The sequence below is a fragment of the Thunnus albacares genome, chromosome 1 (assembly GCF_914725855.1).
Source record: "Thunnus albacares chromosome 1, fThuAlb1.1, whole genome shotgun sequence".
NCBI classification, from domain to species: Eukaryota; Metazoa; Chordata; class Actinopteri; order Scombriformes; family Scombridae; genus Thunnus; species Thunnus albacares.
This window is the reverse complement of record NC_058106.1, coordinates 29570492-29594989: the sequence shown is the minus strand read 5'-3', so window position 1 is coordinate 29594989 and position 24498 is coordinate 29570492. Positions and strand designations below refer to the sequence as shown.

The 24498-nt window shown below is 39.3% G+C and overlaps 2 protein-coding genes across 4 annotated transcripts; one reads left to right on the top strand and one right to left on the bottom strand.

The window, feature by feature from the left end:
• Positions 1-3606: 3606 nt before the first annotated feature.
• LOC122983856 (NAD(P) transhydrogenase, mitochondrial-like) lies at positions 3607-17790 on the top strand. Of its 3 annotated transcripts, none has more exons than XM_044354038.1 (22): positions 3607-3715; positions 4425-4584; positions 5384-5613; positions 5755-5954; positions 6070-6157; positions 6392-6480; positions 6588-6775; positions 7383-7516; positions 7615-7806; positions 8354-8507; positions 9206-9367; positions 9473-9583; positions 9676-9821; positions 10402-10597; positions 11508-11741; positions 12248-12408; positions 12903-13082; positions 13198-13357; positions 15322-15403; positions 16334-16452; positions 17197-17312; positions 17418-17790. In XM_044354038.1, exons 2-22 carry the CDS (start codon positions 4455-4457, stop codon positions 17562-17564), a joined length of 3219 nt encoding a protein of 1072 aa, XP_044209973.1. In that variant the 5' UTR covers positions 3607-3715; positions 4425-4454; the 3' UTR covers positions 17565-17790. The 3 variants fall into 3 exon arrangements, with proteins under 3 accessions (XP_044209973.1, XP_044209964.1, XP_044209981.1); XM_044354029.1 differs by having other exon boundaries at positions 4421-4584; XM_044354046.1 differs by lacking the exon at positions 3607-3715 and adding an exon at positions 4217-4290 and having other exon boundaries at positions 4421-4584.
• A 308-nt stretch (positions 17791-18098) lies between these two features.
• dtwd1 (DTW domain containing 1) lies at positions 18099-22883 on the bottom strand. The gene is made up of 5 exons (XM_044354057.1): positions 22612-22883; positions 20424-20739; positions 20098-20235; positions 18639-18927; positions 18099-18488 (listed from the first exon to the last, which is right to left on the bottom strand). Exons 2-5 carry the CDS (start codon positions 20679-20681, stop codon positions 18259-18261), a joined length of 915 nt encoding a protein of 304 aa, XP_044209992.1. The 5' UTR covers positions 20682-20739; positions 22612-22883; the 3' UTR covers positions 18099-18258.
• Between the last annotated feature and the right edge of the window lie 1615 nt (positions 22884-24498).

Genomic DNA, 24498 nt, shown 5'->3' with positions numbered 1-24498 from the left:
ATCGATGACCCTGATTTCCTTTTCTCATATTTTGTTATGATGAAGTTACAAGACAATAACAAATTCTTGGTGTAATTTATAAAAGTGAACGGCAAGGACGTGAAGTGCTCTTAAGTACTATTATTATTCTTGGTACATTACTTTTTACATAACGGAAAGTTTCTAGAAAAACAAAATCATCTAAGATTTCGTGGAGAAAATGTCATCTGTTCTCAATTTTTGGGTTTATGAGGACAAGTTATTCAGTCATTTATCTAGTTATTTGTTTATTCATTAATTTTTAATGAACTAGTAAAACAAAATCGGAATGTCATTGTTTACGTGGTCTGTTATTTAGCTATTACAACAAACTAACACGCAAAAAACCCACGCAATACTTTGGTTACTGACTTGCAGTGGTGGAAGGTAACTAAGTACATTTACTCATGTACTGTACTTAATACAAATGTTAGGTTCTTGTACTTTACTTGAGTATTTTCATTTTATGCTACTTGATACGTCTACTCCATTATTGATAGAAAATGTATAAATGAAGAATGAAGTGGTCAGGTAATGGGTTTCCTTAATTGATGATGAACTGTTGTGTATGACTTTGATTCTTTTTTCTCATGTTACTTGTGAAATAACTATCTGGCAGACCATCTATTTCTATTGTTTATTTATATTTTGAGTAAGAGGCAGGCAAAATAAGATTTTCTTCTCCCTGCTCCTTTTCGGCCATGTAAATTGAGTTGTGTTTTGATCGTGAATTGCTTTGTATTTCTTTTTTGGACCTGTACCATGAGCAGACCAAATAAAGAATGTAATGAAATGATTTGACACAGGTAGTTACTTTTCAGATTAAAGAAATACACTCAATAATATATAACAAGCTTATAAAATACAAATAAAAAATTTAAGATTAAACCAGTGGTTCCCTAAACTTTTTGGCTTGTAACCCCTGTGTGTAGTTGTGTCTCCATGTCATGTTACAGAAGTTTGAGTTGTTAGTAGTTCAACCAAATAGATAATTGTTAATTTATAATCGTTTACAAATTATTAAATATTTCATGAAAAGGCAAAGCTTAAAGAAAAATCTGAAAAATTAATCGAACTTTGTGTGGCAGAAGTTTGTTTTTTTCTTATTTCCTATAGGTGAGAATGGTGTAACATGAGCCACTTTTTACATTTGATGAATGAAAGTGTATTTGTTTCAAATAATAGTAACTATATATATCTCAGGTTGTTGTGTATCCATGGAAATTAAAACAAGTTATCTAATTGTTATGGTTTTAGAACAATGACCCATCAAAAAAAGTTAGTCCTATGGCACAACTTGCCCCAAGGTAGGGGTAAAATGAGCATGGGGATGGGGTAAATTGAGCGCTCTATGGGTAAATAGTGTTACCCAAGAGATATTGAATGAAGTTCGGTTTTGGTACTTGCATATACAGCAACATGCATCACAATCATCCCATATTCATCACCCTAACAGTTATTTATAATTAATTCACCGTATCTCTAAGGAGTTTCTTTTGGTCTCTGCTGAGAATTAAGAGTTGACGGCCATATCCTTATCTGCCTTTCCTCCCTGGACATCCCCTCTAAAGTTACAGTGACAGAGTCCCACATCTCACCTTTGATAGTACCTGTTAGGAACATTTTCACACGGGAAGCAGAGATCATAAAGTCTTACAATGAGCTTTTGACTATAAGGCAGTGTAAGATAATCTTAAAACAATAACATAAGTGTATATGTTTCCATTTCAATGACAATGCCCCCATTCACAGGGCACGAGGGGTCACTGAATGGTTTGATGAGTATGAAAATGACGTGAATCATATGCTATGGCCTTCACAGTCACCAGATCTCAACCTTTTTGAACACCTATGGGAGATTTTGAACCGATGTGTTAGACAGTGTTCTCCACCACCATCATCAAAACACCAAATGAGGGAATATCTTTTGGATGAATGGCGTTCATCCCTCTAGAAGAGTTCAGAGACTTGTAGAATCAATGCCAAGGTGTACTGATGCTGTTCTGGTGGACCAACGCCTTACTAAGACACTTTATGTTGGCTTGTCCTTTAATTTGCCACCTATCTGTATGTACAGCATGTTTGTGTGTGGCTTAAACTTAACATCAGTCAACAATAAAATATTTATTCATCAACGTTGTAATACTTTTAACAGTGATCAAACATTAACATGAACAGGGTCTCTAGTCTCTAGAACATCAGAAAATAATTTTTGGGGGTAAATTGAGCCATTGACTCAACTTGCCCCAATGTCACTGGCACGTTTTACCCCACTACCTCCATTTTGACAAAACTGTTTCACACAGTGGCTCAGTAGTAGTAGTAGTGATAGTAGTAGTAGTGGTAGTAGTAAGTAGGATCTTAAATGCAGAATTTGTACTTTTAATGGAGTAATTTTACATTATTACACATTACATTATTTCTATTTTTACTTAAGTAAAGGATCTGAGTACTTCCTTCAACCACTGCTGACTTGGAATGAAAAGTATTCATCAATTTACATTAAAGTTGTTAAAAAAAAAAAAAAAAAACAACTCAGGGTTCAACATTGGTCGTCCAACAATTTGTAGGTTTTTACACGTTTCTCTTTCACTTTGGCGCCATCTTGTGTACAGAAATGAAAACGCAGCAAGTCAAATCATGGATCCATGAGTCAAATACAAGACAAATACAAACAATACAACAACAACAAACTATTGAAATATTCCCGAATTGTGTGTGAACGTTTTTGTTTTATTGAACAATACATTTACAAATAACAAGGCAAGTCAAGTCAACCATGGTATTAAAAAACCTGGCCATGTGTCTGAATAAGAGAAAACAAACAAACAAACAAACAAAAAACATACAATAAAACTATTAAAAAATAATATAAATTGTAAAAAATACAACATAAATAATACATTAAATAAAGTTCAAAGATAGATTAACATAAATCGTTCTTCAATTTAAATTAAAGGTTACATTTAGGGTCTGTTAATAAAATTGTACACATTTCAGCAGCTCTTTTGCAGATTTTAAATTCATACACTTCAGTGATTTACAACACAGTCGAGACCCATTATAAGAAGCGTTGAAAATGAGTGGGGGTCCTCATAAATTTGGTTTCGTGTATAGTTTTGTCATTATGAGAATAGACTCGTTTCACAGCAGACATTTTAACTTGTCAAAGCAGGAAAAGCACAGGTGCAGTTAATAACTTTAACAATGGTTTCATTCCGTTTAGGTGAGTCTGTTCCAGGGTTCATGCTCATTCACTGACAAGACTTACTGGAACAATTAATGTCATGGAGCCATCGTCTGTGTTTTTCCTGCTTTGACAAGTCAAAATGTCTGCTTGTGTGAACTTGTGTTAACTTAATTAACATAATTTTCGTTTTAAGCGAGAATGACTATCGCGAGACTTTCCACGGAATTCTCACTAATTAAACTACAAGTTTTGATGAATACATTAAACCTTTAATTCACAAGTAGTCTGTCAGAGTTTCAGGCAGCTTCTGGGGGTTGTTTATCTGCTACTAAGGTGGTCATGAGTATAGTCACGTGGTTTGCTATTTATACATAAATAGTGCAGCAGCGCTATCGAAACTGCGGAAGGTCGTCTGTCTGTCTGATTGAGGGCAGGACGTTTCACAGGTGACCCTGCTGCTGAGGGAAAGTTGAAGCATAAAACTGCTCTTTCTGGAAACCTTGAAAGGCAAGTTTGACCATGATAATCAACAAATCCTTTAATTTATGAATGAGTTAATGAGACATGAAGGACACAGACTGACTGGGTGATTCTGTGAGTGACTGAATGAATTGATGAATGAATGAAAAATTGAAAATACATCAGCAGTAACAACTGGTCTAACTCAGATATTCTTAAAATCAACACACCAAGCAGAGTACTGCAAGTTTCCACACTCTTATTTTCTATTTTGGTAACGAAAATGTGTGTTTGTCGAGAGTCTAGTATCTGCACACACCTCATTTTCAGTACAGTTTGCTTGTGTTTGAAGGTGTCTGTGTCATTGTCTGAGTCCTAATCTGTCCCCTCTAGCCCTACAACATTTTATGTGAGTGCTGATTTCTCTGCCCGGTTCTCTCTGCTCCTGCCCACAACAACCAGGCCAGACTTGGCACAGTTTCCCCCTGTGCCGTCATAATTCCAGATCTCGCGAACAAGCCCGAAGTGTGTAATCAACCCTGGGCCCTGTGAGAGTGTGTCGTGTCCTGTAGAGCTGAAATGTCACTCTGCTGTCTGTAGGCCTCGCAGCACAGATAGCTTGAGTGTGTGTCTCAGGGGGCTCAGGACATACTTTTGGGGGGGGATTATAATGTGCTTTGTTTTCTGACAGCAGATGCAGAAGAAGTATTAACTTGTCACCTGTCTCTGCTTGTTTGTGTTAATATTCAAAAGCCAGAGAGAGTCTCAGGGCGGACGCTCAGTGGCCATGTCGACCCTCCTGCGCTGCATCTCCAGTTCTTCTGCCACTTTTTTCCAGCAAGGGGTCCGTCAGAAGTTACCTGGAAGGAGGCAATTCAGGACTTTCCCTGTGTTATGGGACCAACAGGCCTCCAAAGGTAGGAAATGTACAGCTCTAATAAAACCTCTCTGCTTAACCTTACAGTATTTTTGCAGAGGACAGCCCGGGGCTGCATGACTTTCTTTGGTTTGGATTTCCTCTGTGTCTGAGTTGAGGAATGAGAGTTCACTCAAGGACACACTCCTTGTAGCCAGACGAGTGAAAAACTCCAGAGATCACGAACTGTTCGCAGCATATTGCTAGAGATGTCCTCAAAATAGGGAACGTTGTTGTGAACCAGGCCGTGAATATGCTCACTGTGCCGTAGGAGCTGCTAAAATGTGGGAACATATGAGAGGTCAGATAAAGGTGACATGTAAAAGTTTAACAGCGGCCTGGCAGATTCTGTTCAAACATTAGTTGATGGAGTCAGTGTTGTTCGCCGGGCGCTTGTCGGCGAGTGTTTGTGAAAGTTTTGCCGGTTACTGAGTGCTTTTTTAAGTTTGAAGTTTCGAGCGTGTCAGTGTGGGAGTGCAGGCCTCTTAGTGTGTGCTGGCTAAGAGCCAATCACCTGCTCATAATGTCTCCATGGCGGCGAGGTCACTATGCCGTGTATGGAGAGAAATGTGTAACCTGACACTGTTCCTGGCTGCACAATCTCAGCTATACACTCAGGCTTTCCTGTGTTGTTGCGTCAAGAGACAAAGAAAAAAAAGTGAATCTAGTTTTTTAATAATAAATTGATGTTGTTTTTTGTTTAAGTTTTATACAACTCACAAATCTCTAATAACCTTTTTTAAACTGTCTATGCATTAAATCCATATACTTCAGCCTCAACTATCGGCTTGTGTCTCCAGGTGTGCTCTACAAGGATGTGGTGGTTGGAGTTCCTAAGGAAACGTTACAGAATGAGCGTCGTGTGGCGTTGTCACCCGCTGGTGTACAGGCGCTGGTCAAACAGGGCTTCAGGGTGCAGGTAGAGAGTGGAGCTGGAGAGGATTCAAAGTTTTCTGACCAGCAGTACAGAGATGCTGGAGCCACCATCACTGACGTCAAGGGAGCCCTTGGCTCAGACCTGGTCCTCAAGGTTTGTTGACCTCTGTCATTTGTTTTTCCTTTTTAACAATTAGCCTGCAGGTTGGCTCCATGTTAGCATATTAATGGATATCTAGGAAGAACAAAATCTTGCTTGCGCTCCTGAATTGTGATATTTTTTGTTCTGCTTTAGGTTCGAGCCCCCAGTTTGACCGAGGCAGACCTCCTGAAGCCTAAGTCCACTCTGGTGAGCTTCATCTATCCAGCTCAGAACGCAGAGCTGATGAAGAAGCTCTCAGAGAGACACAGCACTGTGCTGGCCATGGACCAGGTTCCCAGAGTCACCATCGCACAGGGCTATGATGCACTCAGCTCCATGGCTAACATTGCTGGGTGAGGAAGTACACAATATAAATAAAATACATTCTTGCACGCAGATTCAATTGTGGTTGTAGCTGCTCCAGAATGTCTAGTTGCAGTAAATATGACTTGAATGTTTGCTTTGTAGGTATAAGGCTGTGGTTCTGGCCGCCAACCACTTTGGCAGGTTCTTCACTGGTCAGATCACAGCTGCAGGAAAAGTACCTCCAGCTAAGGTAACTGTCAACATATTTTGTAGTTCAACATGAATGCTTGTGTGTTTTTAGCTTACAATGCAGCTGGCTATTGAAAGCACAAAATATTGCACTTGTGTGGTAGTTGAATTTAATGCCTTCTTTCCACAAATTTTCCTATTCCTCTTCATTATACCTCAAATAAAATGTTTAATAGTGAACTGCGTCATTCTTTGTGGCAAAATAATGCCCTTTTACTATTTCTTTTGCACACAGGTCTTGGTTATTGGAGGCGGAGTGGCTGGTTTAGCAGCAGCAGGGGCAGCCAAGTCAATGGGAGCCATAGTCAGAGGATTTGACACCAGGTATAAGATGAAGGGGGGACATTAAACCAGACTAGTCTATAGGAATGAAGAGAGTAAGTAAGGTTATGATGATTATGAGAATGACCAAACTGTCTCCTGATTGTCAGACAGGCAGCTTTGGAGCAGTTCAAGTCATTTGGGGCAGAGCCTTTAGAAGTGGACCTCAAAGAGTCTGGCGAGGGAGTCGGAGGATATGCCAAAGAGATGTCTAAGGAGTTCATTGATGCTGAGATGGCCCTGTTCGCCAAACAGTGTAAAGAGGTCGACATTCTCATCAGCACTGCCCTGATTCCAGGTCATTTAGCCTGTTTTGTCTTTTGTTTTTTAAATTAACATGAAACCATCAAATTAGCAGTGTAATCTTAAAGTGGTTCATAGTGAGTAAAACGGTTAATCACACTTCTGAGGGGGCTTTTGTAGCCTCTTTTAGCTTGTTGTTTTGGTTTAATGGCCCTAAAATTTACTCTGTTGCTGAGTCTCAGTCGTTCCCATCAACCCGTATCAGAGCAAAAAAGCCTTGACAAGTCCACTGTATGCTTCCAGCCAAGCACTAAATGGCAGTCAGATAAAGTTACTGATTGCCTGTGGAACATAGATTATAATTTAGCAGCTAAATAGATAAAAGCTGATATTTTGGAGACCAAAACAGAGCTAAAAGGAGACTGTCTAGTGGACTTAAATGTATAACTTGTCAGAAAATACTCATGTGGGTATATGTCTGGTAATTCTGTAAGTAGATAATTAATTGCTAACTGGTTAGTCACAACAACTTAATGAGTGAGTGATATGATCATGGCTGTGTATATGTCAGTTTGTTTTGATGTTTCTCTGCCCTCTAGTGGCCAGAATTTGATTAATGCGGCTTTAATTTGGACTCATTTCTGTTTCTTGTCCCCGTGCAGGAAAGCGGGCTCCCATTCTGATCAAGAGGGAGTTTGTGGAGACGATGAAGGACGGCTCTGTGGTGGTGGATCTGGCTGCAGAGGCGGGGGGCAACATTGAGACCACCAGGCCTGGAGAGCTGCACATTCACAAGGTGAGCTGTCTGCCAGATTCTAGTAGCAAACAAAAGAAATGTAAAATGTACTGATGATATACTTTTTTTTTTTTTTTTTTTTTTAATTTAATAATTAGAACGTAACACACATTGGCTACACGGACCTGCCCAGCCGCATGGCCACCCAGGCCAGCACTCTGTATTCAAACAACATACTGAAGCTGCTGAAGGCCATCAGCCCAGACAAGGAATACTTCCACTATGAGCCTAAAGAGGAATTCGACTATGGAACAATTGACCATGTCATCCGTGGGACTCTTGTTATGAAGGTGGGTTTTACTTGTAACTGTCTGCTGGCAGCCTTCATCTCCACTGGCGTCCGTCCCTCCCTCTCGGCATGAGCTATCAGATCCTGTCATGCTAGGATACTGCGCCAAATGAGTACTAAAAACCCAATCCCAGCTGGGAATAGCTCACATTGGAACCCTGCAAGAATGTTATGAACGTTTCAAAATATACTTTCCCAGGAATTTTGGCTTTGACACATTGTTTATGGCAGGGAAAGCATGCAACCTCAACAGGACATATCAGTTTACCCCTTGTTAAACTAAGCATTATTCAAGCCCCTTAAAAGAGAATTTATATTTCAAAACCACTGTTAACTGGTTCGTGATTGCTGTTTGTTCAGTATAATCTCCTATGCAGTCCATGACTCTGCATTCTGAGTGCTCCCACCATCAAGCCGAGATCTCCCACAATGCAGGACTCCAAAGTCTTGATGTCTCTTTCTCACGCAAAAACTCTGTGGACGTTTTGTTGGAATCCTTTCCTCTGTGTTCTCACACTGCTCCTCTTGTGTATTTCTGATGCATCCAGGAAGGCAAGAACATGTTCCCGGCCCCCCTCCCTAAAACAACCCCCCCACAAGCACCGCCAAAACAAAAAACAGTCGCTGAGTTGGAGGCTGAGAAAGTGGCTGCGGTCTCTCCCTTCAACCGCACCATGAACTCTGCTGGCATCTACACTGCAGGTCTGAAACAGATGCACACATCAATGCAGCAATATGAAGACACCTGGACATTTTATACAACTTCTTATGCTGTGGAGTTATTTTACGAGGAATTTAAATAGGATTACAACAATTACATCTCTTTTAAAATGAAAGTAAAAACAAACATGTAAAAGTTTATAGTTAAGCCAAAAAAAAATTGTGGACCTGATGAAATTTTATAGTTTTGTTTTGCCTAAATTGCTCAACCTGCAAAAGATTGTTCAGAATTTCATCAATCGTCAGTTATTCTGGTGTTAAATTTAGGTTTGGGGTCTCATTTGGAAAGTTCTTGTTTATTTAAAAAAAAAAAAATTGAAAATAATTAATCTTCCCTGCTTAGAGCACTGAGATCACTTGGTCTTAATGGGACTTTTGAATGTAGGCACTCTATCATAATCAAGCACAGTTGGAATATGTTGTTCAGTAGACACATGAGTGTAGTTCTTCAAAGTTTTAGAGAAAATGATTCACACTTGCATAATCTGTTATAAACATGTAGAAATATTTGTTTTTTCTGATCAATCATTTCATAGTTTAGATTTCATAGTTAAAAAAAACAGACTGGGGAAAAAAACAACTGAAATTGCACTTTTTTTTTTTTTTTTTTTAACAACAGCAGTGTGGAAAGAACTGTACATAGCCATTCAAACATAACAACAAGAACAACTCTCTTGTAGGTCTGTCCACCTGTCTGGCTCTGGGCATCATCTCTCCCAACGCAGCCTTCACTCAAATGGTGACGACCTTCGGCCTGGCAGGAATCGTGGGATACCACACTGTGTGGGGCGTGACCCCCGCTCTGCACTCACCTTTAATGTCTGTCACCAACGCCATCTCCGGTCAGAATTCAAGCCTCGCCACTGAATATGTAACGGACAGATTTAGAAACCCGGTGTAGGTGATTGGAGGTAATTTTTTGGCTGTCCTGTCTGTGATTATTTCAGGTCTGACAGCAGTAGGAGGTCTGGTTCTGATGGGTGGAGGTCTCACACCCTCCAGCCTGCCCGAGAGTCTCGCTCTGGCTGCTGCCTTCGTTTCCTCCATCAACATTGCTGGTCTGACGTTAAACACTTTAACGCAACAATAATAATGGAAAACAAGAATTATTTCTCCCCCAATCAAACAAAACTCACTTTTTTTTGTGCAGGTGGTTTCCTGATCACCCAGAGGATGTTGGACATGTTCAAGCGTCCCACCGACCCTCCTGAGTACAACTACCTGTACATGTTGCCCGGGGCTGCATTCGTTGGGGGATACGGAGCTTCGATGGCAGCTGGATACAACATTGAGCAGGTGACAGGATATACGTCTTCTCTTCCTACTCACATTGTTCTTATTAAACATAGAGTAGAGTGGCATTAATTTATTATTTGAAGCACACAGAGTATGTGTGGTTCAAATTCTATGATTTTATTGTGTACTATATTTTATTTCCATAGTGAACCTATAAACATGATACATACAAGACAAAACAAAAATTTATTGAGGATAACACTCCCCCAACTCCCCAATCTTGTCAACCGAGGCAACAAAATCCACAACACCACAAATAATTACAATTAACATGTCATTGCTCTGCGATTAAAAACAGATGCCAATCTCATGCAAAATCAGAAATCCCCCTGATGCAATACAAAGCTAAAAAAAGTAATTACGTAATAGCCCCAAAAAGATACAAAAGAAAACGAAAGGGGGGAGGGGGGAAGTCAACTATCTTTACAGCAAATCCTTATCCTCAATCCTTGAATCCAAATCCAAGTGTTTATTCCTCATATCCTCTTTACCCTAACCCCTAAGGATGCCTTGACTCGACTGAGACTGTATCTGATCTAGGGCTACTAAAGTAAAGCTGACTTGTGTTTGTTCACCTCAGATGATGTACTTGGGCTCAGGCTTGTGCTGTGTTGGCGCTCTGGCAGGCCTTTCAGCGCAGGGCACCAGTCGCTTGGGCAATGCCCTGGGCATGATGGGAGTGGCAGGAGGCATCGCCGCCACCCTTGGCGCCCTCAAACCTTCACCAGAACTGCTGTCACAGATGTCACTGGCCATGGCCACTGGAGGAACTCTGGGTAGGTAGCTTCCCACTTTCAGAGAAGCTACAATTTGAGATACACATGATGCCCTCATGGCAGATGTTCCTCTCTTTTGTTGCACGCTGCTGATTAATTTGTTTTTGTTACAGAAAAGAACAAAATTTGAGTTTTTCAAATAATTGATAGATGAATTGTGCTGCAAAATGTCTATTGTGGCATTGATTATCATTCATTTCAGCACTTTTGTTTAAGAACAGATCTTGTCCTCCGGTGCAGTGTGGCAAAGAGACCCACCAATGAGTCAGCTCTGTGTTTCGGTCTCCATTTAAAAAGAAACAAAATTAATAAATTTTGGGCATGGCTCTTTTTTGAAGTCTAACAGTTTATTTGGAAAACTACAAGACCATCATGAATGAGTTACATGTTAACTTGGCATGCGACTCCTCCAGTCTTTGAAGAGTTGTGAACGTTTTCTAACTCATAACAGAAAATCAATCATTCTGTCCAGATACTGAGATGAGTGGATTTCGTCATCATGTCTGAATGTTGTACATGTTAATAGTAATTTAAGAAAGCAGGATGATAAATGATCTTAGAGTCAACATGAACACACACACACACAAGCATCAAAGCATGATGTTTAATTAGTAATCCCATGTTTTTGAGAAAACACACTTAAATACTTAAGACTCTTTTGACCTACTTTGAAGATCAGGCCCCATTTGTTAAGAGTGAAGTAACTGAAAACAGGCATCTGCCTTTTAAAGATTTGCTCATATTTTTTCTTTAATATTTGTACTTATAAATGTTTTTTGTATTCAAACTTAGCCAATGTGCATGAGAAGTTTGGTGTCTGGTGCTTGATTTAGCCAGACATAGTAACTCACTGAGATTTACTGAACTCTCTTTTCTTTCTTTTGGGCTGATGCTCATATCTCGACTGCAGGTCTGACCATTGCCAAGCGTATTGAAATCTCAGACTTGCCTCAGCTCGTGGCGGCCTTCCACAGCCTTGTGGGGCTGGCAGCGGTTCTCACCTGCGTCGCCGAGTTCATGATCGAGTACCCTCACCTGGACACTCACCCGGCCGCAGGTGTACTCAAGACCGTGGCGTATCTGGGCACTTACATCGGAGGCGTCACTTTCAGTGGATCGCTGGTGGCCTACGGCAAGCTTCAAGGTATTGAATTATACTTAACAATATTTTGAGCATTCACAGTATAAAAGTACATGTATATTTTGTACAAGAGACAAATTATAAAGCAGATTATCCCCTTTACAAGTCTGATCAACATTCTTCATTTGACACACAAATATCCATATAAAACACACTGAGCTCTGCAAGCCAAAGATCGTCTGGTAAATCCAGGCCTGGACTGCGAGTTTGTGTGTATGTGTCAGCAGTTACTAATTAACGTTGTAGTGCAACTGATCAAGAGGAACACATGAGAAGCTTTCCGGTAATTTGTCATGGGCAGGGCAGTGGCTGTGATTTGTGAATGGACAGCTGATTAGAGGCTTTGACAGAAGTCTGAGGGTTCAAAGACATGCAACATCGCTGAGGAGAAAAGTGTTTTATTTATTAGTGTTTTATTATATCATTTCCCTTAAGTCATGCAGAAGAGCGGCTTCAATTTCAGGCTTCCCTGAGAATGTTTGTTGAAAATGTTTCTGTGTTTTTCCCAGGCATCCTGGACTCCGCCCCCCTGATGTTGCCAGGACGCCACATGTTAAATGGTGGTCTGATGGCAGCGTCAGTGGCAGGCATGGTGCCCTTCATGCTCAGTTCCAGCTATGGCACAGGCATGGGGTGTCTACTGGGGGTGTCTGGGCTTTCCACTGTTATGGTGAGTATTCACTGAAAGTGATTGAAGGGTGGTGCTTCACTTTGCTGAGAACACATGGAGCAAAATGCATATTAAAACAAATGATGTGCAACATTTGGTTTCAGAAAAAAGGAATCAATTCATTTGGAAAAAGTTTAATGTGTCAGAACATTGACCTCTTTTTGAATGAAATGATTAAATAATATTCCCACTGAGAGTAACAGCTGGCATATATTCATTGTTTTCAACTCTACATGCTGAGATATTGTAAGTTGTGGTACAGTATAATGGTAAAATACATTAAAAACATCCTTATAGGAGATTGTAAACAATGTCAAATTCCTTGGTGGTTGTTTCAGATTAGGTAGAAATTCACACCATAATTATCATATTGTTGCATTACATTTTGCAAACATGCATCAACAAAAAGTTGGTTTTAATTAGTTTAAGCAGCTCAAATGTTTTTGCTAACCCCCACGTTTTATTTTTGTACAATTTCTCCATCTTCCTCATAGGGTGTAACCCTGACAGCAGCCATCGGAGGTGCTGACATGCCCGTGGTCATCACCGTGTTGAACAGCTACTCTGGATGGGCGCTCTGTGCTGAAGGTTTCCTGCTAGACAACAATCTCATGACCATCGTTGGAGCTCTTATTGGCTCCTCTGGTGCCATCCTCTCTTACATCATGTGTGTGGTGAGTAGAAACATGCACACATCCAGTCCCATGTGCATAGACACCACTGCCACCATCCTACTTGCCATCAAATCCCAATTATGAACCTGAGTTATTGTTCCTCCTCTCTTCTAAGGCAATGAACCGCTCCCTGCCCAATGTGATCCTGGGTGGGTATGGCACCACCTCCACAGCGGGCGGTAAGCCCATGGAGATTGTTGGCACTCACACTGAGGTCAATGTGGACCAGACCATTGACATAATTAAAGAAGCCAACAGTATCATCATCACACCAGGTACATACTCTACATGTAACACAAGATACCTCCTCTTCAGCTGTTACTCATATTAGTAGCTGAAATTAACATACCGGCTCACCTGCCAACAGCTGTATACAATAGATTAGTCATTTTTGGCAAGTAAAAACAATTCTTGGTAAAGATACATTTTCAAAGATGCCTGTTGCTGAGCACAGATGTATTATTTGAAACATAAACAAGTGACAGAGATTTCATGTAATATCTGCTCATTAATACAATTTTAATATTGTATTTTTTGTCAAATTTATTTGTATAGCCTAATATCATATATCACAAATTTGCCTCACGGGGCTTCACAGTCTGTACAGCAATAAGGCAATAAACGGTTATCACTTGGGAATGTTTAAGGTTTAAACTAAAGCCAGTTGATGCATCAGAAAAACATTTTTTTTTTTGAAGCCAGTCAACAACAACAGATATCTTAAGGTTTGAAAACAGGCAAAGTTAAAAATTTTGAGTAAAACCAAGACATTCAAGTGTTACTGTCTCATAAAGTCACCTGTCGGTGCATCAAGTCTGCCTGTTTTGTTTTTGAGCTGAAAACTAAACCAGATTTTGGTGTTTTATTTTAAACGGTGCACATTAAGGGGATACAGTAGAAAAAGCAGACGCTTCTGAGAAAGACCTGAGCCATTGGAAGAGACAGGTGTAGAAAGAGCTTTGAGTTGACATCAGAGACTGAGGTGAAGCACAACTGTAATATCAGATTCTCTGCGCTGCATGGATCCAGTCCACTCCAGCTGCAGCTCCTCAGACTGCCTGGATCAATAATATCAACTATCTCTCTCATCTGATTAACTTCATTCGACACAAAGGCTGAGCTGGACTGCTCTGCCAAAGTCAAGATCAAAAATGTTTGCACAGCAGCCCTGGAAAAGTTAGAAGCTCAAGCAAAGCGTTTGGAAATGGTCAGGATCTTGGAGTGATTGATATAGTAGTAATTAAATTCAGAATATTGAAGCATGGTGACCAAAAGGGGGAGCAGTTTGCCCACAAGTGATCCCACAGCCACCTGGTCTCTTGTGACACACATAAATAAAGCCCGTTTGTCAGTACATGTTTGTTAGGGAAATGTAGATGGTGATGAATTTGATTTTTGAGTGAGATGATGACCACATCTTGATTCATAAATAATAAACGCCAAACTTGCCTGACAACTGATGAGTGGCCCGAGCGAGAGGAACTACGCAGAATGACTTGGATACTGGGATTGCTGTTGTTTTCCAATGGCTCAAAACCAACGCAAGGACAGCTGTGTGGTCCAACATGCTGGTTTAATTAGAGAAACAGTGAAAAGTCATAGGAGCTATTGATTCCAGACTCAAAACTTCTCCATGCACTGTCAACAACAAAGCACGGCAGTGAGGAAACAGAAGGCTCCAGTTGTCTGGGGAATTAGAAGATACGGGTTACGGGTGACTGGCTTCAAAAAACTCGATTAGGGGTAATGCTGAACTCTACAAGGTACCCAACCACCAGGGTTAAAAGAGGGTTATGCAGACACAGGGAAAGGAGTTCTTTGCACGCAGGGGACTCAAATGCACACCACACAAAAGTTTTCCTTAGAAAAATGTCGCTCAGACCATTGAAACGCTATGATTTAATACAGAGAGGAGACTTGTGGTGGATGAGGAAAGGCAGAGGAGGACAAAAGAAGGAATGAAGGCTTGAGGAATGACTGGTTTTAATGTTGTTGAACTCCAGCTGTGTAGCTGTCCTTTTTTATTTAAGAATGAACAATAATGTGTCATGTTGTCAATGTCTCAAATGGCTTATTTATGCCAATAGGGCAATAACCAGAACACAAATCCAGAATAGGACATGCTATTGGATAATAGACTTAAGAAACCCAAGGGATTACAAAAGATGATTATTGCATAAGATTAGCACATAACTTGTTTGGCTTTTGTATGTTTATTCTCTGTATATTCTGTGTTTAGGCTGGGGTTTGTGTGCCGCAAAAGCCCAGTATCCAATTGCAGACATGGTGAAGATGCTGAGGGAACAAGGCAAGACTGTCAGGTGAATCTCCAGTCTTGCTCTTCACTCTTGCTCTTCACTCTTGCTCTAAATGTCCTGTATAAACAAGATTACTGCTGCTCTGATGCCTTCAATGGGTTTGTTCCGAGGATCCACTGCTTTTTAAAAACATTTCAAACCTTTTCAATGAGACGTTTTGAGCAAAAACAGTTTTCAACACCTGATGTGATTAGAATCATCATTATCCACTGTAACTAGATTAAAATCAAATCTAAACTTGTCAGTCAGTGCATTTTAAATTGTGGTATGGGGGATTGCATTACTAATCAGGGGTAGAGATTTATTTTCTTACATTTTTTTTTGTTAAAGGGCACATAAAATGCTTTTTGTGATTTTCCATGGGTTGTCCACATATTTCAGATTGGATTTCGGTTCGAACATGTATGCATGTATTTTAGAAGTTCATCAAAATTTAAAACATGTCGCACAACTCTTCTCCAGTACTTCTGAGAGCAGAACACTGAATTTGAGAAGGTGACATTTTTAGTAAAGAATGAGAAAAAGAAGTGAATTCCTGCTACTATTGTTTGTTTACATAGAGAGAGGCAGCTTTCAGAAGCTAACCAATCAGAACAGAGTGGGCTCCTTGAGAGGGGGTCCTTAAAGCGACAGGAGCTAAAACAGCCTGTTACAGACAGAGGCTGAACTGAGGGGCTGCATAAAGAGCCAGTATAAGATAAATAATGAGTCTAACTATAAATCATGCAAAGATTTACCAGTAGAGCCCCAGAATAAAAATATAGACCTGGAAATGTGCCTGATACTTTCCCTTTAAAATCATTAGCAACAGTGACTTAATAAAGGAAAAAATGTCAGAAAAAAATTAGTGAATGCTCCCTTTGTTTTCATATTGAGTTTACTGGAACAAATTAATGTTAATGGGAAGTAACGTTTTGCTTTCATCTCCGTCAGGTTTGGTATCCACCCAGTGGCCGGACGTATGCCAGGCCAGTTGAATGTCCTCTTGGCTGAGGCCGGCGTACCTTATGATGTGGTTTTGGAGATGGATGAGATCAACGACGACTTCCCAGGTAAACTTTTTTTTTTTTTCTTTCCCCACAAATTTTCCAGTGACAGAGCTGTTAGAATATGTACGACTACATGGCTGTCACTTTGGCAGGGAACTGTCAGCTAATACTACATTAATTATGTGTAATAATCACATCCCCCTTTTCATCTAGTCTCAGAGCAGCCTCAAGTCGTGTCTCGATATTTTGACATGCCATGTTATCAGGGCAACAGTCTTGTTTTCTTAGCAACCAGAAATGCAGTCCGAGACACATGGTTCTGTTTATGCGAGAGGGAGATAAGTGTGGTGCTGGGGAGCCCAAAAATATTAGTGTAATGCGAGAGTTCGATATGTGGTCGGATCACTCTTAATGAGAAGAAACAGCAGGATATAAACGGATAACTTTCTTAAGCGGCACTTTACTGTTCTCCCCACTTCATCAGCCTCACAACAACACTTCCTTCTTTCTAACTCACATGTGACTGAACTAACCAATCAGAGGCTAGAAGGACTTAGACTGAGGTAAATGTGAGGAAAACCAGACGTAGATTCTTGAGATTATAATTTTAAAGATGCTGATGTAAATATGTAAATAATAACTGTGTAAACATATGTAAATGGTTAACTTTGCAGATATATTTTTAATAAATTAATTCATATGAATTAACTTCTAAACCTTACATTAGTAAGGATGACTGCAGTGTGTTTCACTAGTGGTGTGTTTGTCTGACTTGTGTATTAACGTGTAAATGTCTTTGGCCAACAGAGACAGACTTGACATTGGTCATCGGTGCCAACGACACTGTGAATTCAGCAGCACAAGAGGATCCCAACTCCATTATTGCTGGCATGCCTGTCTTGGAGGTGTGGAAGTCCAAACAGGTTGGTCCTTGGCTTTAAATAATCTTTTATATGTAATGATACATCTGCATTTTAGTTGTGTGGTACAAAAAGTGATTATGTACACTTGTTTAACTTTTACTCTAGGTGATTGTGATGAAGCGTACCTTGGGTGTGGGCTACGCTGCAGTAGATAACCCCATTTTCTACAAGCCCAACACATCTATGTTGCTGGGAGACGCCAAGAAGACATGCGACAGCCTCCAAGGCAAGATCAGAGAGACCTTCTATTAGTCACCCTTAACTAGCTTTGCCACGTATACTTCTTGAGTCCAGTGACACATTAACAGATGCTCTATTTCCAGCTTTGGACACATTTTTGGAGAACAGATATATTAGGTCTGCAACAAATGATATTCTTTATTCAAGATGCCCAAGATTCAAAGATTTTTTCTGAAAATGAGACATGTAAAATTCAAACTCATATGTATTGATTTGTAAATAAAAATATTTAAATGTATCTGAACTTGTTTTATTTGTGTATTAGATTTCATATTTTGGTCATTGGTCATTTTTTCCTGGTTAAACTATGCCAGGTTCGACCCTCTTAATTTAAAAAAGAAAAAAGAGACCAAGACAACACTCGGTGTCTATCTTCCTATTTCTCATCCAAAGTCATTGTCTGTTTTCATTCGCTTGTCACTTTGCAGGTGTTTTTTGCCAAGCAACAGAGGATTCTGATGTCAGAATTATATTTTTTATATTCAAACATGTATCACATATATTCCAATGTTTAGCAATTGTAAATCCTTTGTATTTTTTTTTTTAAAGTACAGTTGACTGGTACTGTAGATGTCACAGTATCCCTTACAAGATAAAATATCAATCATAAGATGAAACTTGACATACAAGAACTCGCAGGTGAATCTATTCTTCAACTACAGTTCATTCAATTGATGCTTATTTCAGTCTTTCCTCACAGCATTTTTCAACACTTTCCAGCTGAGATCTTGGCTTTGTTGACAACTGTGTGCAGGTAGGAGTAGAAGAAGAGAAGGTTATCGTATTCTCCTTTGTACTCCTGAGCAAGGCATTTCTCATGGAAGTCCTTGAGGAAATAGTAAATGGCTTCAATAGTAGCTAGGTAAGTGTCTGGTTTGCCCTTCTGACGACGCCAGAAACACGTTTTCCTCATCTTCAGCTCTACCTGGAGCAAATCTGAAGGAGATCACATGTCAGTCAGAATACAAGCAAGAACACAGTGATGTAATGTTAAACAGCGTTGTGGGTGAAATAAAGTTGCCCTTAATAATCACCAACTGTCAGAGCCCTTTGAAAGGCTGCACAAATGCAATCTTCCATGATTACCTTGCAGTCTCTCGTCTGTGCTAATCTTGGTGGTTTGGTTCCATGTGCTGTCGATGAAGACCACCCTCTGGAGGGGATACACCCTTGACTCTGAGCCTGTTGCCTCATCTGGGGTCCCTGAGGCCGAGTCCTCTGCAGCGTGTGTGGCATCTTGAGCTTCCTCACTTTTCAGCCTCTTAAGGAAGGGTTCATCAGAGGAGTCATGTGACCTGCTGTCAGTCCTGTCATGCAAACACTGGATCATGTCTTGCACTGTGACTGCCTGTGGACCAGGGAACACCAACACTACCTAGAGAGAACAGAAAGACAAGATTCAGAATGGACCACCATCACTCAAACCTAGAGTAGAAAAAAATGTGTTTCCATTTAGGAAGCAATGGCAGAGAAATACAGTGAGATAGGAGCAAAGTAAAACTCAAAAGATGAGAAAATTCAGTTAAATAAAATAGATTAGAAAGCAAAACGGAGAAAATTTGAGTGTGAAAATGTACTAACTACAATGAACATACACAACTCGAGCACTTAAAGCTAGAATGCAGGACTTTTACAGATAAATGAACATCTGTTACATTCAAGCCCTTGCCAAACGAGTTCACACAATGCTGATTAAGCCTATCAACACACAGTAAATCTGTATTTCGCACTATACCAGAGTCTTTAATCTGGTGTCTGTGATGACATTCCCATGCAGGCGCACCAGTAGTGATATGTTTTCCATCAACCAGCAATGATTGGTTTGCCAGAGCTGAAGGACACCCATAGAGCATGTGCGCCAGAGACTTTTGCCGGCAGAGCTGACTAACTTCCGGGCTAGCTCCTCTGCTGACTTGAGGAATAAAATAATTTAATTTTAGACTTAATTCTAGACTTTCTAAATGTTATCAGACCGAATGGATCAAATCCTGATAATGAAACAAGTCATTTTGCGAGGGTTGTGACGCTCTAAACAATTTCTCCACAGTTTTACAACTGCAACATTAACGATGGGGACCGGCTCACGCATGTACTCATAGAGCTGGAGTTACATCCATGTAACTACTGTTTACTCTCACTGCCAGAGGGGGGAGACAGAAGTTCTGCACTGCAGCTTTAAGGCTATGTAACTACAAGAAAATTCAACTTACAATATGATTATATATTCTAACAGCAGTTGACTAAATCTCCAAAATCTTTAGTATAGTACATTAAGCACAGATACAATACATTTACTTATAATAATGTGATTTTAGTGGATAGTAACTATCAAAACATGACTCAAAGGTAGTTTCTTGCTTTAAAAAAATACAATATTAATGAATAACATCTCAATAAAGTGGAATGACAATGGATAAGCCCCAGGTAAACTTGGAACAAGGAGCAAGCCAATGATGTTCAGTAAAATAAGACAAAAAAAAGTAGAAATATGAACTTAGATGAAGTAAGGTGAACTGCTCCTTTTTTGCTCTGAGGGGCAACTAACCTTGTCCTTTTCAAACTCAGGTATGCAAGGGTAAGTGTATATGGTGACATCACTGGGCGCAAGGATTTTGGCATGAATTGCGGTGCTCTTGCCGTCCGTCTCATTGGGGTGTTTGATGATGTCTATCTTGATAGGAAGCTGAGCACAACACACAATATACAGTCAAGTCAAGAAGACGGTTAAATTTCAACCACACCATGTGCAAAATTTTATAAATCTTACATAAAAAGACATGACTGAACATTTTCCACCACATAAAGATACTGTTATTACAGCAGCTCTGAAACTGAAGGCCTAAAAGAAAAATCAAATGACCTCTCACTGACCTTGATTAAGGGGATTTCTTGCAGGCTGACACCCACTAATGAACAGCATGTGTAGCAGAAGAACATCCTTGATCCTCCACATTTAGCGCACTTCAACCTGCCCCTCTGCTGTGCTTTCTCCAGCACTGCATGTGATGCCAATTTTAGACCTTGGAGAGGCTGCTTGGCAAGCTCATGAACGTCTGATGAATCACCGGAGACTGTTGTTTTGTCACGGCAACTAGGATGGAGACGCTGTTCTTGATCCAGGCCGCTCATGCTTGTTCTTTAAATGTTGAAAGATCAATGCTGGAGTATGCGGACCCAACATTCAGGGCTGAGCGAGAATGACAAAACAAATGATGATATTAGCAGACAGAAATAATCCAACATTTATATAACTTTGAATGTGAGGGACATAATAATGTGGAAAAGCCATTAAACAAGGAAGGGGTTGTTATTAAAAAGGTCATTCGGGGGTCTTTTTTTCCAGACAGATGGCTTGAGTTGTGAGATACTGACTGTATTTATATAATATCCATATTATGATGAGACAAGATAATGTCTAGGATTTTAGCTGTTTTATAATATGATTTTTCCTGGTAATGAGGCTCCATAGCAGTAAGGGTAAAATAAGTAAAACTACGCACAAAATATAGTCTCATATCAAAAATGTTTAGGTTTTTAGGTGCAGATTTTTTAAATATGGCCGCTGTTTTGATCATTACTTTGAATTTGTCCTTTTTACTCATTTTGTTTGCGGTTTCTATTGTTTACTTGTGTTTTATTATAGTTTTATTTGTGTATATTTGCTGGTTTTAATTGTGCAATTTAAATTAACTTTATCATGAATATTATTAAAATATAAACAATTATCTGACCTTTTTTTGAGTATTCATTAGGGTGAGATTATAAATAAAAGGTCTCTTGGCAACAATATCCACAATCACTTAATAATGATCTTTTTTGATATCATTCCTAGTTTGGATATGACTTTCACACCCATAACATTGCCACATTGTGAAGAAGAGTTATTGAAACATTTTATTTAACTGAATTGATTGATTAGGTCAGTATCAACAAGTTCTACAGACAGCAGTGCTGATAAAACAGATAGAAACTTGTTGCACTATAGTATTAACCAGTGGTGGAAAGTAACTGGAAAGTGCATTTACTCAAGTACTGTACTTAAGTACAATTTTGAGGTACTTGTACTTTACATGTGATGCTACTTTATTCTTCCACTTCACTAATAACACTTATTTGACAGCTTTAGTTACTTTTCAGATGAAGATTTGACACAGTGGATAATATAACAAGCTTTTAAAATACAACACATTGTTAAAGATGAAACCAGTGGTTTCCAACCTTTTTGGCTTTTGACATCTTACAAAAAGCAGTGTGTAGTCAGGGTCACATTTCAGATGTCTATGAGTTGATAACGGCTCCACTAAATAGTGATTTTTCCCTCTAAACTTCTCACATGGTTTCATTTCAATAAATGTTCAAATGATCCTATAATTCACCAAAAATCAAAGATTAGAGAAAAGTCCAAAAACTGAAAACAGATTTGTGTATCAGAACTTTGTTTTTCCTTCTTTCCTCTCCCATTAATCATCTCACGACCCCTCACATTTATCTGGTGACCCTTTGGAGGGGCCTGGTTGGGAAGAGGTTGGGAACCACTGGACTAAACTAGCTAACAGTATATAAACTAGTTTAAACTAGCTCCACCTCCAGCAGCTACAACAGTAACATGCTGCTCTAACACTGATGCTTCAGTATTAATAATGATGTCATATATAATAATATATCAGTCAGAGGGACTGAATCACTACTTTTACTGCAATACTTTAAATACATTTTCCTGCTAATACTTATGTTACTTTCACTTAAGTAGGATTTTTCATGCATGGAGTATTTTACACTGCTGTATTCGTACTTTTTTTAACCGATTTACAAAGACAGTAGAAAGACTATTGGCTTTAGCTAAAAGGTAGCAGGTCTGAGTGAAAAAGTTATTGATTGATTGATTGATTGTGAGAAACACAACCAACTACATAAAACACAGTAATTCGCATTTGAAGCATTTCAAGGGCACATCTCGCAGTTAACATTATACATGTAGTTATTTCTCTTTCGCCTGTATTTGTCCCAATTTATGTGGCTACTGTTTAATGTTACCCAGTAAATCTAGACTCCAGCTTACCACATGCTTTACATCCCGTAGAGTCAGCTAACTTAATAGCAGGCACACACAGATCATAGTGGTTGATTAGCTTTGATTAGCTAATATCAAAAGTTAAACAAACGTCGGTGCAGTTCTGTTGAGTTGCAAGCAACACGTTATCCACCATGAAGTGTGGTCAACTAGCTTCTCACAATACACAACCAGGATATATAAAACGTGACTAGCGGTATGTAAGTTGTGCTAAATGATGCAAAACAGCATGAATGTCTTCTTCTACGCCGGAAGTACCGTTCCGTATGACGGAAACAGCACTCTGCCCGTTGTTGGCTGAAGGAGGCCGATTTTTTTTTTTCCTAGGGAGGCGAAGCCACAACCCGCCCTACTCTGCTTCTGATTGGCTAGTACTAGTTGTCTTCGTTGGTTGGGTTTAGGCATGAGGAGTGAGATTGGTTAGAATTCGGGAAAGAATATCAGGATAAGCCAATCAGAGACAGAGTAGGGCGGGTCATGACTTCGCCATCCTAGGAATAACACTGCTACAGGAGTGGTTTTAACGGGTTTTACATATCAATTCAGTATTAATATGGCCAAATCTGTATATCGGAGAATTCAAATACCTTGATAAAAAATGTCACAACGGTCTGATTAGACAGACATTGACTAATGACTGATATCCAAACCAGTTTAACAGAGTACTTGATTTTAGGGACAAAAGTACCAAAGTACTAAGATTAAAAACTGAATTCTTGTATTATCCCATATTACCCAAAGCTAAAGAAATTAATTTTAAACTAATTCATAATATATATATCCTTCTAGTGAATTCCTTAGACTAAGATTCAATTACATTCATTTTGCAACACAGATACTGAAACCACAGAGCATATTTTCTCTGCTTGCCGAAAAGAATATATCTGTTGAGCTCAAATCACATGTGGGTGTAATGTATGGACTGGGTGTGAAAGAAAAAGGAGAAAATCTGCTGATTTAATGAATTCTCATAATGGCAAAATATTATACACACAAATCCAAATTTATGAATATCCCACCCATTTTCAATGCTTTTTATGAGTTATGAGTTTCAACTGTATTGTAAATCCATGAAATCCATAAACAGTGCAAATTGTTAGATTTAGGTAGAGATGTACGGAAGCAAATAAGGGTCATTAATCCCGTCCTATCTCCTATCTTCATAAGGACCTACGCTTATGAAGATGCCTCACACTGACAGAGTCTAATCACCAAAATCTCTGTTGTTTATCACAATAAACAATGTTATTCACTTTTAGATGATCCCTCCTTATTGAAATGCCATCCAGCCAATCCTGTAGTGCTTATGCATGTGTGACCCATAACCTTTAACACCACCATCACCCACCAGCAGCAGTTTCCTCTGTACGCAGAGCCTAAGAGCAGAGTCTCACCAGTCTCACCAGTATGCTCCACTGGGCCCTGTGAAGGGATGCCAGGTTAATGTGAAAGGTCAGGTCATTGCCTTGTAGTTGTAGCAATTTTACTCCATTTTTATCTTTCCTTCCTTTAATATTTTCACCTGTTTGGTTTTGTTTGTTTCCTGTTTGTTTCTCTTTGTGCTTTGTTTTTACTTTTTTCTTTTCTTTTTCTGTTTTTCTCTTTTGCTTTGTTTTTACTGTTGTGTTTTTTTTACTGTATTTTTTCTCTTTTTGCTTTGTTTTTTGCTTTTTATTTTTTTCTTTTCTTGCTTTGTTTTTACTTTTTCATTTCCCTCTGTTTCTCCTTTTTGCTTTGTTTTAATTTTTTTCTTTCTTTTATTATTTTTAGTTAATTTTTTCCTTTCTTTTGTTCTCTTTTTTCATATGTTTGTTCTTTGTTATTTTGTAAACCTTTTTTGATGTATTTTTTCTTTAATTTACTCATGCTTTTAAA

Bases quoted from the DNA above. Each gene is read 5' to 3' on its own strand.
- LOC122983856 (XM_044354038.1), top strand. From the start codon at position 4,455: ATGTCGACCCTCCTGCGCTGCATCTCCAGTTCTTCTGCCACTTTTTTC. The intron at 7,807-8,353 runs GTGGGTTTTACT...TGATGCATCCAG, and splicing joins GTGGGACTCTTGTTATGAAG to GAAGGCAAGAACATGTTCCC. The intron at 10,598-11,507 runs GTAGGTAGCTTC...TCTCGACTGCAG, and splicing joins GGCCACTGGAGGAACTCTGG to GTCTGACCATTGCCAAGCGT.
- dtwd1 (XM_044354057.1), bottom strand. From the start codon at position 20,681: ATGAGCGGCCTGGATCAAGAACAGCGTCTCCATCCTAGTTGCCGTGAC. The intron at 20,236-20,423 runs GTCAGTGAGAGG...TGTTGTGCTCAG, and splicing joins AAGAAATCCCCTTAATCAAG to CTTCCTATCAAGATAGACAT. The intron at 18,928-20,097 runs GTTAGTTGCCCC...TGTTCTCTCTAG, and splicing joins CTGAGTTTGAAAAGGACAAG to GTAGTGTTGGTGTTCCCTGG.